The 16,411-nt window shown below is 39.6% G+C and overlaps 1 protein-coding gene across 1 annotated transcript in view; it reads right to left on the bottom strand.

Annotated features, from left to right (window-relative positions):
* ralgps1 (Ral GEF with PH domain and SH3 binding motif 1) overlaps positions 1-16,411 on the bottom strand; it is a 189,650-nt gene that overhangs the window by 134,229 nt on the left and 39,010 nt on the right. Inside the window, exon 7 of the mRNA XM_062999211.1 lies at positions 9,502-9,628. Within this exon, the coding sequence (XP_062855281.1) occupies positions 9,502-9,628 (127 nt within the window). The remainder of the gene's footprint in view (positions 1-9,501; positions 9,629-16,411) is intronic.

The raw sequence follows: 16,411 nt of genomic DNA, 5'->3' as shown, positions 1-16,411 counted from the left end.
ACCTACAGCAGGTTGTTGTCGCTGAACCGCTGGATGTCTAAATGGTGCTCAGAAAACTGCATCGATTTTGTAGATAACTGGTCCACCTTTGAGGGAAGGCCTGGTCTTTTGAAGCGGGATGGTGTCCACCCCACGTGGGAGGGTGCTGCTCGCATTTCTTGCAGCATAGGTGACAGGCTTTACCACCGCGTTAGTGTAGCGGCAGATAGTGTTAAATGACTATCCAGAGCCAAGACCAGGCAGCAGACTAACAGGCCTAACCGACTGTCTGCGAGTCGCCATCGGACGTCACCCGGAATCCTTAGGTCACAAACCATTGAGACTGTGTCTGTTTACCGTGGCAGGTGTAAGCCAAAACAAATTCAAAAAGTATGTCATAATAACTTAATTAAAATTAATCTAAATGAGCATCATGAAAACCCTAGTAAAGTTAAACTAAAGTTAGGACTTCTAAACATCAGGTCACTTGCATGCAAAACAGTAATTGTAAATGAAATAATTACAGATAATTGTCTTAGTGCCCTGTGTTTAACCGAGACCTGGGCTAGACCTGATGAGTATCTAGGTTTAAATGAAGCATCTCCTCCGGGTTACAGTTATGAACATAAGCCACGTCTTAGCGGTCGTGGTGGAGGAATAGCCGCAATTTATGATAAAGACATAGGTCTTACTGTAAAATCAACTCCCATAACAAACTCGTTTGAAGTTCTTATCTCTGACATAACCAATAAATGTTCATCTGATAAAAATAGTATGTTTAAACTGGTTACTGTTTATCGACCCCCTGGTCCTTACTCAGAATTTCTTAACGAATTTGCCGATTTTCTTTCTAAATTAGTCTTATCAACTAAGAAAGCTCTAATTGTTGGTGACTTTAATATTCATTATGAGGATAAGTGTAATCCACTCAAAATTGCGTTTGATTCTATTTTAGAATCCTTAGGCATCACCCAAAATGTAACAGGACCCACTCACCGCTGTAAACATACCTTAGATTTAATACTTACTTATGGTATAAACATAGACAACCTGGAAATTATACCACAGAATGACTTAATCTCTGATCACTCCCTACTAATATATGAAGTGTCCCTGTCCAATAATATACAGCAACCAAATCGTTTTAAATGTAAGCGCACTATTACATCTGCAACTGCAGCAGCGTTCATAAACTGCCTACCAGAATTACCAAATATATCAGCATCAGAACCTAAAGAACTAGATCAGGCAACTCAAAACCTAGAGACCGTACTGCGCACAACCTTAGATAACGTAGCCCCACTCAAAACTAAACTGATTAGGGAGAAAAAACTTGCTCCATGGTACAATGACCACACATGCGCACTTAAACAAGCAGCACGGAAATTAGAACGTAAGTGGCGTCACACTACACTGGAGGTGTATAAGATTGCTTGGAAAGATGCTCTAACTGAGTATAAACATGCACTTATAAAAGCTAAATCTGTATATTATTCATCCCTAATAGAGAAAAATAAAAACAATCCTAGATTCCTTTTTGAGACAGTGTCCAAATTAACTAAAAACGTCAATGAAACTGAATCTAATATACCGCCTGACTGTACCAGTGATGATTTTTTTAAATTCTTTAATGACAAGATAGAAAAAATACGACTTCAGAGTCAGAGTGTGTCACTTGCCAATGTTAAGTATGGACTCCGAGCAGCATTGGTGATAATAGTAACGAGTTAATCCAACTAAATTCCTTTAATCCAATCTCCCAAAATGAACTAACTGTGTTGATTAAATCATCGAAGTCATCATCGTGTATACTCGATCCTGTTCCAACTCGTTTACTTAAAGATTTACTCCCAGCTATTGTAGAGCCCCTGCTTACATTAATCAATGCATCCCTTAGCCTTGGGTATGTACCTAAATTGTTTAAAAGTGCTGTTATTAAACCCCTGATTAAAAAACCTAATCTTGATCCACATGTTTTATCTAATTATAGGCCAATTTCAAACCTTCCTTTTGTCTCAAAGATATTAGAAAAAGTCGTTTCCAAACAGCTATGTTCTTATTTGAATGAAAATTGTATTCATGAAAAATTTCAATCAGGATTTAGACCCAACCATAGCACCGAAACCGCATTAATTAGAGTAGTTAACGAGTTGTTAATGTCTTCTGATAATGGATGTGTCTCTTTTCTTGTTCTATTAGATCTTAGTGCAGCGTTTGATACGGTCGATCATAACATTTTACTGGAGAGGCTAGAAAATACAGTAGGTGTTAAAGGACTCGCACTCTCTTGGTTTCAATCATATTTGACTGACCGCTCTCAATTCGTTTATGTAAATAATAAATGCTCAGAAACTACAAAAGTAAAGTGTGGTGTTCCACAGGGGTCGGTACTTGGACCGCTATTATTTACACTCTATATGCTTCCACTAGGTGAAATTATTCATAAACATGGCATAAACTTTCACTGCTATGCAGATGACACACAGCTGTATATATCAGCCAAACCAAATGATACTGACACAATCAGTAAGATAGAAGATTGTGTAAACGACATAAAAAACTGGATGTCGTGTAATTTTCTTTTACTTAATTCAGATAAAACTGAGGTTTTACTTGTTGGCTCTAAAGCTGCAAGAGACAAGTTGTCTAACCTGGTGCTAAACTTAAACACGTTCTCTGTTACTCCCAGCCCAGATGTAAAAAACTTAGGTGTCACACTAGATTCAGATCTTTCCTTTGATACACACATTAATAATATTACTAGAGTTGCTTTCTATCATTTGCGTAATATCTCTAAAATAAGAAATATACTATCTGTTAATGACGCCGAAAAACTGATCCATGCGTTTATAACTTCTCGGTTAGATTATTGTAATGCTCTTCTAACTGGATGCTCTGGTAGATCCTTAAACAAACTCCAGTTAGTTCAAAATGCAGCAGCTCGAGTGCTAACTAGAACTAAAAAATTTGATCATATCACTCCTGTTCTATCATCTCTACACTGGCTGCCAGTTAAATTTCGCATTGATTACAAAATACTTTTACTAACCTATAAAGCGCTACATGGTCTGGCTCCACAGTATCTGAGTGAGCTTATTAATTACTACAACCCAGCACGTCCACTTCGTTCACAAGATGCAGGGTTACTTATAGTTCCTAAAATTAAAAAGACCAAAGCTGGTGGAAGAGCATTTTCTTACAAAGCTCCACAACTTTGGAATAATCTTCCTGCCTCTGTTCGGTATTCGGACACAGTCTCAATGTTTAAGTCTAAACTGAAAACATATTTATTTTCTCAGGCTTTTGATTAATATAGACAAAGGCGCAGAGCTTGGGGGTTCTTGGTCATAGAAACTTGTGGTGATCAGGGATGTTGGGTCGCTGTCATTCTGCCTCTCTTGTCCAATCACTCTGGTTTGGGTAGGAGAGGTGGGTGCTGATGTCCTGTGAAAGCCTTCATGACCTTGTTACCTGCTCGCTCTCCCTTTTAGTTATGCTGTAATAATTAGGGCTGCCGGAGTCTAAAACTCTCTGTAAAACTGTTTGTCAACTAGCATTGTACATTATTAACTACATTCTCTGTTGTTTTACCCCGAGGGCATTCTGATGGAAACCTGTTTACCCGCCGAGGTTAAGGATTAAAGTCGAGACTGCCGGGACAACGATGCTGCTCCTGTCAGATGTGACGGGTCTGGAGTAATTGCAACGACAAGAAATCACTACAGACTTTATTGAAGACTAGAGCGGATAACAACTCTATTATTATTTAATTGTTTATTTATCTATTTATTACCACTGTATGACTTTTAGATCATTCAATTCTGTGTTTGTATGATTTGTGTAAATCGTGTATTTATTTAAAGTATCCTCCAGACCACCCAAGAAGGATGGGCCCTGTTGAGTCTGGTTCCTCTCAAGGTTTCTTCCTGTAATTTTCAGGGAGTTTTTCCTTGCCACAGTCGCCCTCGGCTTGCTCAACAGGGGTTTTTGTATCTGTTGGTCCTGGATTTTGTAAAGTTGCTTTGAGACAATGTATATTGTAAAAAGCGCTATATAAATAAAGTTGACTTGACTTGACTTGACTGTTTGAGTTGGTCATCTTCTAGACCTCCATCAGCGCTGCTGTGTCTTATCCACTCATACCAGCACAACACTAACACACCACCACCATGTCAGTGTCACTGCAGTGCTGAGAATGATCCACCACCTAAATAATACCTACTCTGTGGTGGTTCGTTGGGGTTCTGATCATTAAAGAACAGGGTGAAAGCAGGCTAACAAATCATGCAGAGAAACAGATAGACTACAGTCAGTAATTGTAGAACTACAAAGTGCCCCTATATGGTAAATGTAGCTGATAAAATGGACAGTGAGTGTAGAAACAAGGAGGTGGTTTTAATGTTATGCCTGACCTGATTATTCAACACTTGGTACCAGACTTTGTGAGAGAATTGTCTCACTTTCAAAATAACATTTCTCAACACAGGATGTCAAATGATTTAGGCCTTTTACCATCTAAAGTTCATATTATTGCAAAAAGATTCATGCAATTCTAGGAAATCTCAGTTCACATAGAGCAAGGCTGGAATCCACTGCTGAATGAGCGTGACCTTCAAGTATTCAGTTGGCACATGAGAAAGTCACGCTACTGTGATAAATATAACTGCATGGGCTTGGGAGTATTTCTTACTTGACACTGTCTGCCGATGCATCAAGAAATGAAACCTGATGAAACCCTTTATTATGCATAAAGATAGCCATCTATCAGTGTTATGCAGAAATGCTGCCAAGCTGTCTGGGCTCAAGCTCATCTCGGATGAACTGAAAGACAGTTGAAATGTGTGATGTGGTCAAATAAGTCCATGTGTCAGCTTGTTTCATTGATGTAGAAACATGTATTGAGATTTTATAACAGCAATTCTTTAATTTCCTTCTGGATCAATAAACTAACTATCTATCTATCTATCTATCTATCTATCTATCTATCTATCTATCTATCTATCTATCTATCTATCTATCTATCTATCTATCAGCTAAAGTTTTGTATCAAATAACACAATTAATTAACAACAATTAATAGGAAAGATTACAAAAAACAGTGTAAAACATATCTCTGTTCAAACTTTTTAGGTGTGCTGCAGGAGGCAAAATTTTAAGTAGCATAGCTCGCATCCATCTGGTTGGTGGGTTTCACATGTGGGTCCCTTTCCATTGAAAAAAGGGGTACATGAAGGTGACGAGTTGAAAACTGTACAGGTCAAATATGAAATTAAATTCAACTATTAGTATTTACACAAATCTTGTGTCCCCATCATAAAGAGAACACGCATATAGAGAATACAGACAGAGGTGCTGAGGGTGGGTAGTGTAGTAGTCATGGTCTGCAGAAAGTAGCAGCTGGATGATGATTAGAGCTTTAGAGTTCCACTTTTCAAAATATTTGTGTGTACAGTATGTCAGAGACAGTAGCAAAATTCAATAAATAATGTTAATACAGTGGCAAGGTCAGAGTGCTCAGTATTTTACAGTAAGGATGTTACAAACATTAATGCCAGGTGTTCTAATTATACACTACATGAATAAGTAAATAGAGTACTAAAAGCCTGACTGGAGTGTACAACTTTATGTCCTTGGCACACTGCCTGGTAGTTTAATCATAACACATCTCTGCATCTGTGCAAATGTAATTCTGGACAGATGATACATTACTTTGTGAGCATGCTGTTTAATCTATTTGGAAGTCCCTTTTACTTATACCAAAGGGGCAGTTTGTGTAAATATTATATTTAGTGGATTCAGTTATGTCAGTCACTACTGCTAATAAGTGCCTAAAAGTAATCTTAACCTTAATACAACAATACTGGCAAAGGTCTCATTAACTGTCAACATAGCACTGTTAAACAATACGTTTTCCACAAGTTAGTTCGTCAAATTTCTTCTCTGGTTCTGACATCTGGAACTGTTTCCAAATCTCTAAACATCAACATTGGGCAGCCTACAGGATAAACATGGGTTGGCAAATGCCAGGTGAACACTGCACTTCAGTGAAAGGAATTTTTAATCCAACAGCATAAAATTATTCTCAATTATTGCTAGATTGCTTTGTGAACAAAGGTATTGTCATGCTGGCCATTAAAAGCATGCAATGTTCACTTCATCTTCACTGACCAGTGCAAACATCTGACTTCAATCCCATTCCGCACCTTTGTGACAAATTGGGATGTCAGTTGTGAGCTTTTACTTCCTCTCTACTGTTTTTGTAGACAAATAGAAGTGAATGGGTCACTTGAGTGGTGCAGCAGTTTAATACACTAGTCCAACACAGAAGAGTGTTACACCTTAGGAGTTTGAATCATTGCTGTGCTACCAGTCTGGCTTGAGAACCTAACAGACAGAAACTAGCATTTGCAACAGCGACTCCTGCTGTTTGGTAAAGGGGCTTGCAGAAGCAACACAGTGCCAAAGCACTTCTACAATTACTGACTGTAATCTATCTGTTTCTCTGCATGCTCTGTTAGCCCCCTTTTATGCTGTTCTTTAATGATCAGGACCTCCACAGGACCACCACAGAGTAGGTATTATTTGGGTGGTGGATCATTCTCAGCACTGCAGTGACACTGACATAGTGGTGGTGTGTTAGTGTGTGTTGTGCTGGTATGAGTGGATCAGACACAGCAATGATGATGGAGTTTTTAAATACCTCACTATCACTGCTGGACTGAGAATAGTCCAACAACCAAAAATATCCAGCCAACAGCGCCCCGTGGGCACCGTCCTCTGGGGGTCCTAACCATTGAAAAACAGGGTGAAAGCAGGCTAAAAAAACGTATGCAGAGAAACAGATGGACTACAGTCAGTAATTGTAGAACTATAAAGTGCTTCTATATGGTAAGTGGAGCTGATAAAATGGACAGTGAGTGTGGAAACAAGGAGATGCCTTTATATATATTTGTATATATATAGTTATATATATAACTATATACAAACCAGACAGTGGCTCTGCACGTGTTGGAAGAGGTCTCTTTAGCCAGCAGGGGTCATTTACATTTAATAGCAGATGCTTCTATCAAAAGCGATTTACAAATGTGACCAGCAAAATGCCTGAAATTGAGAGTCCAACACGGAAAACTTGGCAGTGGTAAAGCTTGAACCAGCGATCCTCTTATCCCTAGTCCAGTTCCACTGTTTTAACCACTTAGCTTCCACCGGCCATTCCTGTCTACCAGAGTGCACAGGGAAACACATCCAAACTAGGATTCAAAAAGGGGGGGAAATGAAATGGAAAACTGGAAAGCTTTTAGCATATTAACGTTTATGGTTTGGAAGTAACGTTTCAGTGTCAGGTGTCCACAAGCGTTTTATTATTATACCATCTGCTCACCAGTCCACAGTTACTGCTAAGAATTTTCATGTCTGTCGTTAGTGCCTGACTGAACAAATGCTCACAAACCCCTAACACCACTAATCCCTGTGGAAAAACCTACCCAGAAGAGTGGAGACTTTTCTCTTAGACACAAATGGTTTGGGCTTAGAGTGTACTTGTGGAGCAACTTTTTATTAATGCCCATGGTTTTGATGTAATGTCCACATATAATGTATAGTTTTCATTGTAAATGTAGCAAGGGAAATTTTTTTATCATGAGACAGAGCCTTTGTTGTCAATATACACAAGTGAGATGCTTCCAAAAAGCACAACACAAAGACCCACAGCAACAAAGTTACCGTACAAATTAAGGTATGTATTAATAAAAGGCAGTGATTAGTCCAATATCAGGCATAACATTATGACCTAATAGTGTTGGTCCCCCTTTTGCTGCCAAAACAGCCCTGACCCATTGAGGCATGGAGTCCACTAGTCCCTGAAGGTGTGCTGTGGTATCTTGCACCAAGATGTTAGCAGCAGATAGAGGAGGTAGGGCCTCCGTGGATCAGACTTGTTTGTCCAGCACATCCCAAAGATGCTCGATGTCAAAGAAAACGTGATTTATCAGACCAGGCCACCTTCTTCCATTGCTCCGTGGTCCAGTTCCGATGCTCACGTGCCCATTGTTGGCACTTTCGGCAGTGGACAGGGGTCAGCATGGGCACTCGTCTGTTGGATCGGATCATACAGGCCAGCCTCATCCAATGAGCCTTGACCGCCCATGACCCATGACGATTTTTTTTATATTCCACTAATGCCGACCCCCGCTCTGATTTGAGGAGAACGAAGCTAACCCACGCCCCCTCCGACACACGTGGGCAGCAGCCGCATGCTTTTTTTAACCCACACTAGGCGAGTGCATATATGCGAATCAGCCTTGTGTACGGAGAGACACACCCTGATCAACACACTTTTTCCTGCCTCTGTGAAGTCGCCATCAATCAGCCAGCAGAGGTCGTAGTTGCATCAGTCATGAGGAGTCCCTATCCGGCTTAATACCCCACCCCTATATGAACAACAGGCCAATCGTTGTTCACGTGGCCGCTCAGCCCAGCCAGATGGCAGAGCTGAGATTTGATACGATGTATTCGAGATCCCAGCTCTGGTGTGCTAGCGTGTGTTTTTACCACTGTGCCACCTGAGCGGCCTTTGGACCACTTTTGATAGATACTGACCACTGCAGACTGGGAACACCCCACTAGAGCTGCAGTTTTGGAGATGCTCTGACCCAGTCGTCTAGCCAACACAATATGGCTCTTGTCAAACTCACTCAAATCCTTAAACTTGCCCATTTTTCCTGCTTCTAACACATCAACTTTGAGGATAAAATGTTCACTTGCTGCCTAATATATCCCATCCACTAACAGGTGCCGTGATGACGAGTCCGTGGTCATAATGTTATGCCTAGTCGGTGTATTAACATTTAACAATGATTTGATTAAGCAGATACATTTAAAATAAACGCTGGAAATGATATTATAAATATAAAACAGATCTTTTAAAATGAGGTTAACAAACCAAGACTCCAATAATCATTACTTCAATGAGTGGACATTAGGCACCTAAAAGTCAAACTTTTCATGCTATTAAAGTATTAGGCTCTGATGGTTATTCATATATTTATTTAATCACCTTCAGTAACTACTTCATCCTGAAACCCTTTATCATGGAATCACCCAGCAGCACCCGGCACGATGCAGGAATACACCACAAAGCAACCCCTCAAAGAGCACCACATATTCATCTAGTCCTTCACTCATGTATACCTGGGAGTAATTCAAAGGAGCCAGTCCACTAGGTTTTGGGAGGTGGGAGGAAAATGTAATACCTAGAGGAAACACCCACTGACATGGAAAGGAAAACCCATTTTGACATGATAAGAAAACAAACTCCTTACAGACAGTAATTAAAGGTAAAATTTAGACCCAGGTCACAGAAACCAGCTTGCTATGCTTTGAAATTTAACACATTGATATAAAGTATTCAAAACAACAATGCAACTAATCAAGTTAAATGTTTTTTTTGCTTGTGATAAAACAGTGAAAAGAGGAATCAGCATATCCACAGAAGAATAAAAACAACACATTTAGCAGACTTACCAAGATAAGGAATACATGGGACCATTTTAAGGGAACTGATGTGCTCTCTCATCCGGGTGTAGTTCTCCTCTTTTGATGTCAGGAAGTCCAGCTTCTCAAAAGTGGCTTTGTCCTTTCGACTTATCAGCTAGAAAAAAAAAAGTGATTTTGCTTTTATATTCCCATTATTCAAAAAAATAGTGAAAATACATAATATGGCCAAAAGCGTACAGCCACACCCAGAGGTAATAAGTGTGGTAATGTAAATATATAGAATAAATGACATGCTTTCAACTTTGTAAAAACAGCTTGGGGGAGGCACTTTCCTCTTCTAGCATGACTGTGCATCTGTGAAAACTCATGGACCATAAAACATGATTTGATGAGTTTGGTTTAGAGGAACTCCAGTGGTCTACACAAAGCACTGACCTTAATCCCTGTGAAAACATATAGGGTTAGTAGAAATGTCCATATAGTGTTAATAAAAATGACTATACAGGGTTAGTAAAAATACCCATACAAGGTTAGTAGAAATGCCCATGTAGGGTTAGTAGAAATGTCTATACAGGTTTAGTACAAATGTCTATACAGGGTTAATACAAATGTCTATACAGGGTTAGTACAAATGTCCATACAGGGTTAGTACAAATGTATATACAGGGTTAGTACAAATGTCCATACAGGGTTAGTAGAAATGTCCATACAGGGTTAGTACAAATGTATATACAGGGTTAGTACAAATGTCCATACGGGGTTAGTACGAATGTCCATACAGGGTTAGTACGAATGTCCATACAGGGTTAGTACAAATGTATATACAGGGTTAGTAGAAATGTCCATACAGGTTTAGTACAAATGTCTATACAGGGTTAGTAGAATGTCTATACAGGGTTAGTAGAAATGTCCATACAGGTTTAGTACAAATGTATATACAGGGTTAGTAGAAATGTCCATACAGGGTTAGTAGAAATGTCTATACAGGGTTAGTACAAATGTCCATACAGGCTTAGTAGAAATGTCCATACAGGGTTAGTAGAAATGTCTATACAGGGTTAGTACAAATGTCCATACAGGCTTAGTAGAAATGTCCATACAGGGTTAGTAGAAATGTCTATACAGGGTTAGTAGAATGTCTTTACAGGGTTAGTAAACATGTCTATACAGGGTTAGTAGAATGTCTATACAGGGTTAGTACAAATGTCCTGTCCATACAGCGTTAGTACAAATGTCCATACAGCATTAGTACAAATGTCCATACAGCACCTCAGGGTGAATTGAGGTCTTAAGTTCTGCTTCTAACAATATGAACTACAATTCCCATGCTCCCACGGACTGTCACGTGACTATCACAGGTCCCCGGTCAGCCAATCCTGATCGCGCTCATCGGCTTCGGAGTTCTGATTCAGTTCAGCTGTGTTTGATTCAGTGACTGTTATTTAAACTCTTCTGTTTGTCTGTCTCGTTGTGAAGTTTTGCCGATCGTGTTTGCACTAATGTCTGAATCTAGCCGTTACCGTGTATGATCCCTGTTGTCTTCTGTTTACTGTTTTAGTTTTCGCTGGTTTTGGACTCTACCTGATTTTGTACACTGATTTTGCCTTTTTGATATTAAACTTTCCTTGATTTATATTCCGCGAGCATCTGGTCAGTTTCTGCCTCGTGAAATGTTGGTATTTTAATTAAAATATAAAGTATGTAAACAATCGCGATTGTCACATTTCTAACATCGGGTGAAAACGTTCATTCAAATTAATAGTGAAAATCGCCCAGCCCTACTGTACATACACAAGATGAAATGAAATTGCTATAATATATTATATTCTATGTACTCTTGAAAAAAGAATAAGCCAAAGACCTATATAAAATAAAAAAAACCGTGATATACCGTGAAACCGTCAGAATTCTAAAAAATACCGCGATATACCGTGAAACCGTCAGAATTCTAAAAAACACAGTGATATACAGTGAAACCGTCAGAATTATAAAAAAACACAGTGATATACCGTGAAACTGTCAGAATTATAAAAAAAACACAGTGATAGCCGCTCAGGTGGCGCAAAAAAGACGCGCTGCAACCAGGGCTGGATTCTGAGTACGTGTTATCGAATCCAGCTTTGCTTCACCGGTTCGAAGCTGAGTGGCTGTATGAGCAACGATTGGCCGGTTGCTCATATGGGGGGGTGGGACAAAGAACCGGATGTGGGTCTCTCTCTGTCAGAATGCGCTTGCGTTCTCTGCCGGCTGATTGGAGGCGCCTGCACAAGAGATGAGGGAGGGTGCCCTTAGGGTGTGTCTCTCCGCATGCAACGCTAGGTGGCGCCAAACTCATCAATGTGTGGGTGGCAAAGATGCATCTGGCTGCTGCTCATGTTTCGGAGGGGATATGGGTTAGCTTCGATCTCCCCTGTCAGGGCAGGGTTCGGCATAGACAGAGAGGAAGCACGATGCAAATTGAACAATTGGATGCGCTAAAGGGGGAGAAAAAAAAAAAAAAAAAAAGTGATATACCGTGAAACCATCAGAACTCTAAAAAATACATTTTTGGCCATACCGCCCAGCCTTAATATGAACTACTACTATTTGTACTATTAGAACAAAAAGATATCCTTGCCACTGTAAACTAAGTTTATCTAGTTTATCTCTACTTAAGAGAGTAATAAACCTTTACCAAACCATACATAGTGTATATTACACAACTAAGCTAATCAGTACAACACTATTATACAAAATTCTACATGCAAAATAAGCCAGAATGGAACTTCCGCATAGTTGTCTGTAAAAGAGACATTTAGAAATGCTTTCAATGATTATGAAGTAGTTATTTATCTGATATTTAATTGTCTCCAGTTCCTTAAGCACAGCAGGGGAATACCATGAAAACACTGTGTAGTTCATACACGTTTGATTACAGACATGTGGAATAATCATTTAATCACAGTCTTTTCCATGCCACTAAAATAACTCAGTTTAGCCGAGGGTTTTTTCTGAACAATACAGACAGCAGCTGCCACCACACAGCACATGATGCAGGCTGAGTCATTGTATGAGTTCAATAAATTGGGCTAGTTTCAAATGATTCACTTGGGCTATTCCCTAAAGACAAACACACACAACACATTATTTCCAGTAACTCAACACGATACTTCTGCTATTTTCTCTTTCAAATTCATCTCATGTTCAAACCAGTCACATTAAAACCACCTCCTTGTTTATACACTCACTGTCCACTTTATCAGCTCCACTTACCATATAGAAGCACTTTGTAGTTCTACAATAACTGACTGTAGTCCATCTGTTTCTCTATATACTTTTTTACCCTGCTTTCACCCTGTTCTTCAATGGTCAGGACCACCACAGTTCCACCAGAGAGCAGATATTATTTAGGTGGTGGATCATTCTCAGCACTGCAGTGACACTGACATGGTGGTGGTGTGTTAGTGTGTGTTGTGCTGGTATGAGTGGTTAAGACACAGCAGCGCTGATGGAGTTTTTAAACACCTCACTGTCACTGCTGGACTGGGAATAGTCCACTAACCAAAAATATATCCAGCCAACTGCGACCTGTGGGCAGCGTCCTGTGATCACTGATGAAGGTCTAGAAGATGATCAACTCAAACAGCAGCAACAGATGAGCGATAATCTCTGACTTTACATCTACAAGGTGGACTAACTAGGTAGGAGTGTCTAATAGAGTGAACAGTGAGTGGACACAGTATTTAAAAACTCCAGCAGCGCTGCTGTGTCTGATCCACTCATACCAGCACAACACACACTAACACACCACCATCATGTCAGTGTCACTGCAGTGCTGAGAATCATCCACCACCTAAATAATACCTGCACTGTGGTGGTCCTGGGAGAGTCCTGACCATTGAGGAACAGCCTGAAAGGGGGCTAACAAAGCATGCAGAGAAATAGATGGACTACAGTCAGTAAGTGTAGAACTACAAAGTGCTCCTATATGGTAAGTGGAGCTGATAAAATGGACAGTGTGTGTAGAAACAATGAGGTGGTTTTAATGTTATGGCTGATCGGTGTATATTTAAATTGGGCTACTATTACATACATGATAAAAATATCTAAAAATATTCACCAGCCACTTTATTAGGAACACCATACTACAACTGGGTAGAAGTTTATGTTGACCACATAATTGATGCAGATTTGTCAGCTGCACAGTCACTGTAACCATCTTCTATTACATGTCTCAAAAGTCCTCTACATAATCTAAACACACCAAACTCATTGTCATGTGCATGAAAGCAGTATGAGATGGCATGACATTGTGACATGGCGCATTATCACGCTAAAAAATAGCCATAAATGAAGGCACATGGTGAGCAACAATACTCAGACCGGCTATGGAATTTGAACAATGCTCAGTTGTTATTACAGGGCCCTATATGCCAAGAAAACATTTCTCACAACATTCCACCTCAATCATCACCACCACCAGCCAAAACATCTAACAAAAGACAGATTCGGTTGGAGATTTATCCTGTTTCTGCCAAATTCTGACCATGTAGATAAAAAAAAAAAAAAAAAATAGGACCCACATCTGAGTTCGTGTCCACTGTAGCTGGATAACTGCAGCTTGTTATTTGTTTTTTGTACAATTCTAAATTTTAAACCCACTTTGGGTTTAAAAGAATGAAGATTAAAATGTGTGTAACTACCAGATGATCAGCAGTTTCTGACATAACAATCCTCCATGGTCAGTCATATCACTTCTGCATTTTTCTCCTTTTTATCTCAATCTTGTCATTTCTAATTAAATCTACTCTACTGCTGCAGACCCTTACCCTGACCGAGGAGGGCTATCCTTACACATGCCCTCTCAGACATGTGCAATTCACATTCTTTTCACTTGCAAAGACAGGTCCACATAGATCAGTATCTCATACAGATAGTCTCACATTGATCTCCATTATTCCCTCCCTATCTCTGTTTAGGCACCATCGACCAGCCAGCAGAGGCATAACAGCAGCAGCAATGAGGAATCCCTTTGGTCTACCCTTTCACAGATAAAGCCAATTATGTCTGTGTAGATGCCTGGCCAGCAGAGCTGAGATTCTAACCTGAGGCTAGCATGTTTTACAGCTAAGCCAACCTAAACAATAACTAAAGCTTTTGACCAGTGTCTGTTGATTATATGTATTGCATTGCATTATTATTTACATTAATGTGCTGGTGAACAGTTGTTTCTAAACCTGGTTGTAGCAAACCAGGCTGCTTGCCCCAATCTACAGCTTTTTAAAAACCTCAGGATGTAACTTACTATAGTAGTAAATATTATGGATAAACACAGTACCTTAGAACTACTTCTACAAAAGCAATTTAATTACATTCATGACAGGACAGGTAAATACTGGTTACTCAAGATTCATTAGTTTAAGTCTTTAATGTCAAACACAGTCATGGACAATTTTGTATCTCCAATTCACCTCACTTGCACGTTTTTGGAATTTTGGACGAAACCAGAGCTCCCAGAGGAAACCCACACAGATATAAGGAGAACATGCAAACTCCACACAGAAAAGACCCGGACCACTCCACCTGGAAATCGAACCCAGGACCTTCTTGCTGTGAGGCGACAGTGCTACCCACTAAGCCACCAGACACCCGAACAAAATTAAATAACATTTTAATCTTGGAATTATTATAGTATACTATTTTTACTTATTGTTTTTTATTATGCACATTCTATCAGCCGGGTATGGTGAGATCCTAGCAGTAAAATGTAATCAGCAGCTAATGTTTTTCACCTTGTCTTGTCTTTGGAACCTCTAATTATTTTACATACAGTTAAAGTCATAAGTTTGCATACAACTTAACCACATTTATTAAAACTCATTACATTGTTTTTCAGAATTCCTTACATTATATCCTAGTACATATTCCCTCTTCTTAATCAGGGGTTTTCAACACGCAAGTACCTGCCCAGGGGGCGTGACATTATGAGATATTTTTACTTCTACAACTAAAGCAATTCATTTTTCACCCACAGGAAACATATTTGATTAGTCTCGCTGACCACGCACACACGCACTAATGTTATCCAGTTCAGTCTGAAAAAAAAAAAACTTAAAAATAAGGCTAACAGTGAAGATAAATCGGTGACAAAAATTATGACTGCTGTTATAGGACATGGGTGTGTGTTTGTTTATTTATTAGGATTTTAACGTCACTTTTGGTTACACTTATGACAGGAACGGTAGTTAATCATTACACAAGATTTATTAGTTCACAAGGTTATATCGAAAACTGTCATGGACAATTTAGTGTCACCTCACTTGCATGTTTTTGGACTGTGGGAGGAAACCGGAGCACCTGAAGAAAACCCACACAGACATGTGGAAAACATGCAAACTTCACACAGAAAGGACACAAACCACTTCACCTGAAAATCGAACCTGTGTGTGTGTGTGTGTGTGTGTGTGTGTGTGTGTGTGTGTGTGTGTGTGTGTGTGTGTGTGTGTGTGTGTCTTTAAGAGAGGTGTATGGTGGGAGACGCTCTGTTCACAATATTGCTATAAGTGAATTAGTATGAAGTGAAGCATGTTCACGTTCCGAGGTTCTTTTCTCAGTCATCTCTCTGTTTTTACTGTTATTAATGAATGCTGCAGTTTGAAATAAACACCAGCTACTACAGAACATTTTGTGTGACTAGCTTTCCTTACAGATGGGAGGCTTAATTAAACTGCTATTACCACAGAGCGGTAGGCAAGTCAGACTCGTTCCCTTAGTTTTCTGTCAGTAAAAGCAGAGTATCCTGAATCAGCAAACTTAGCAATAGATGTTCCTTTGCCTCTACTTGGCTCTGTGAAGTAACATTTTCTGCTCTCGTCTACATCAAACGCAAGTACCGCTTACGATTTATGACTAGTTTCAACTGAAATTGAACCACAAATTTCTATGAGGTGCTCGCAGA

Source organism: Trichomycterus rosablanca, chromosome 7, assembly GCF_030014385.1.
Source record: "Trichomycterus rosablanca isolate fTriRos1 chromosome 7, fTriRos1.hap1, whole genome shotgun sequence".
Taxonomy (NCBI): Eukaryota; Metazoa; Chordata; class Actinopteri; order Siluriformes; family Trichomycteridae; genus Trichomycterus; species Trichomycterus rosablanca.
Note: the sequence above shows the minus strand (reverse complement) of the source record. Positions and strands in the feature narration are given on the sequence as shown.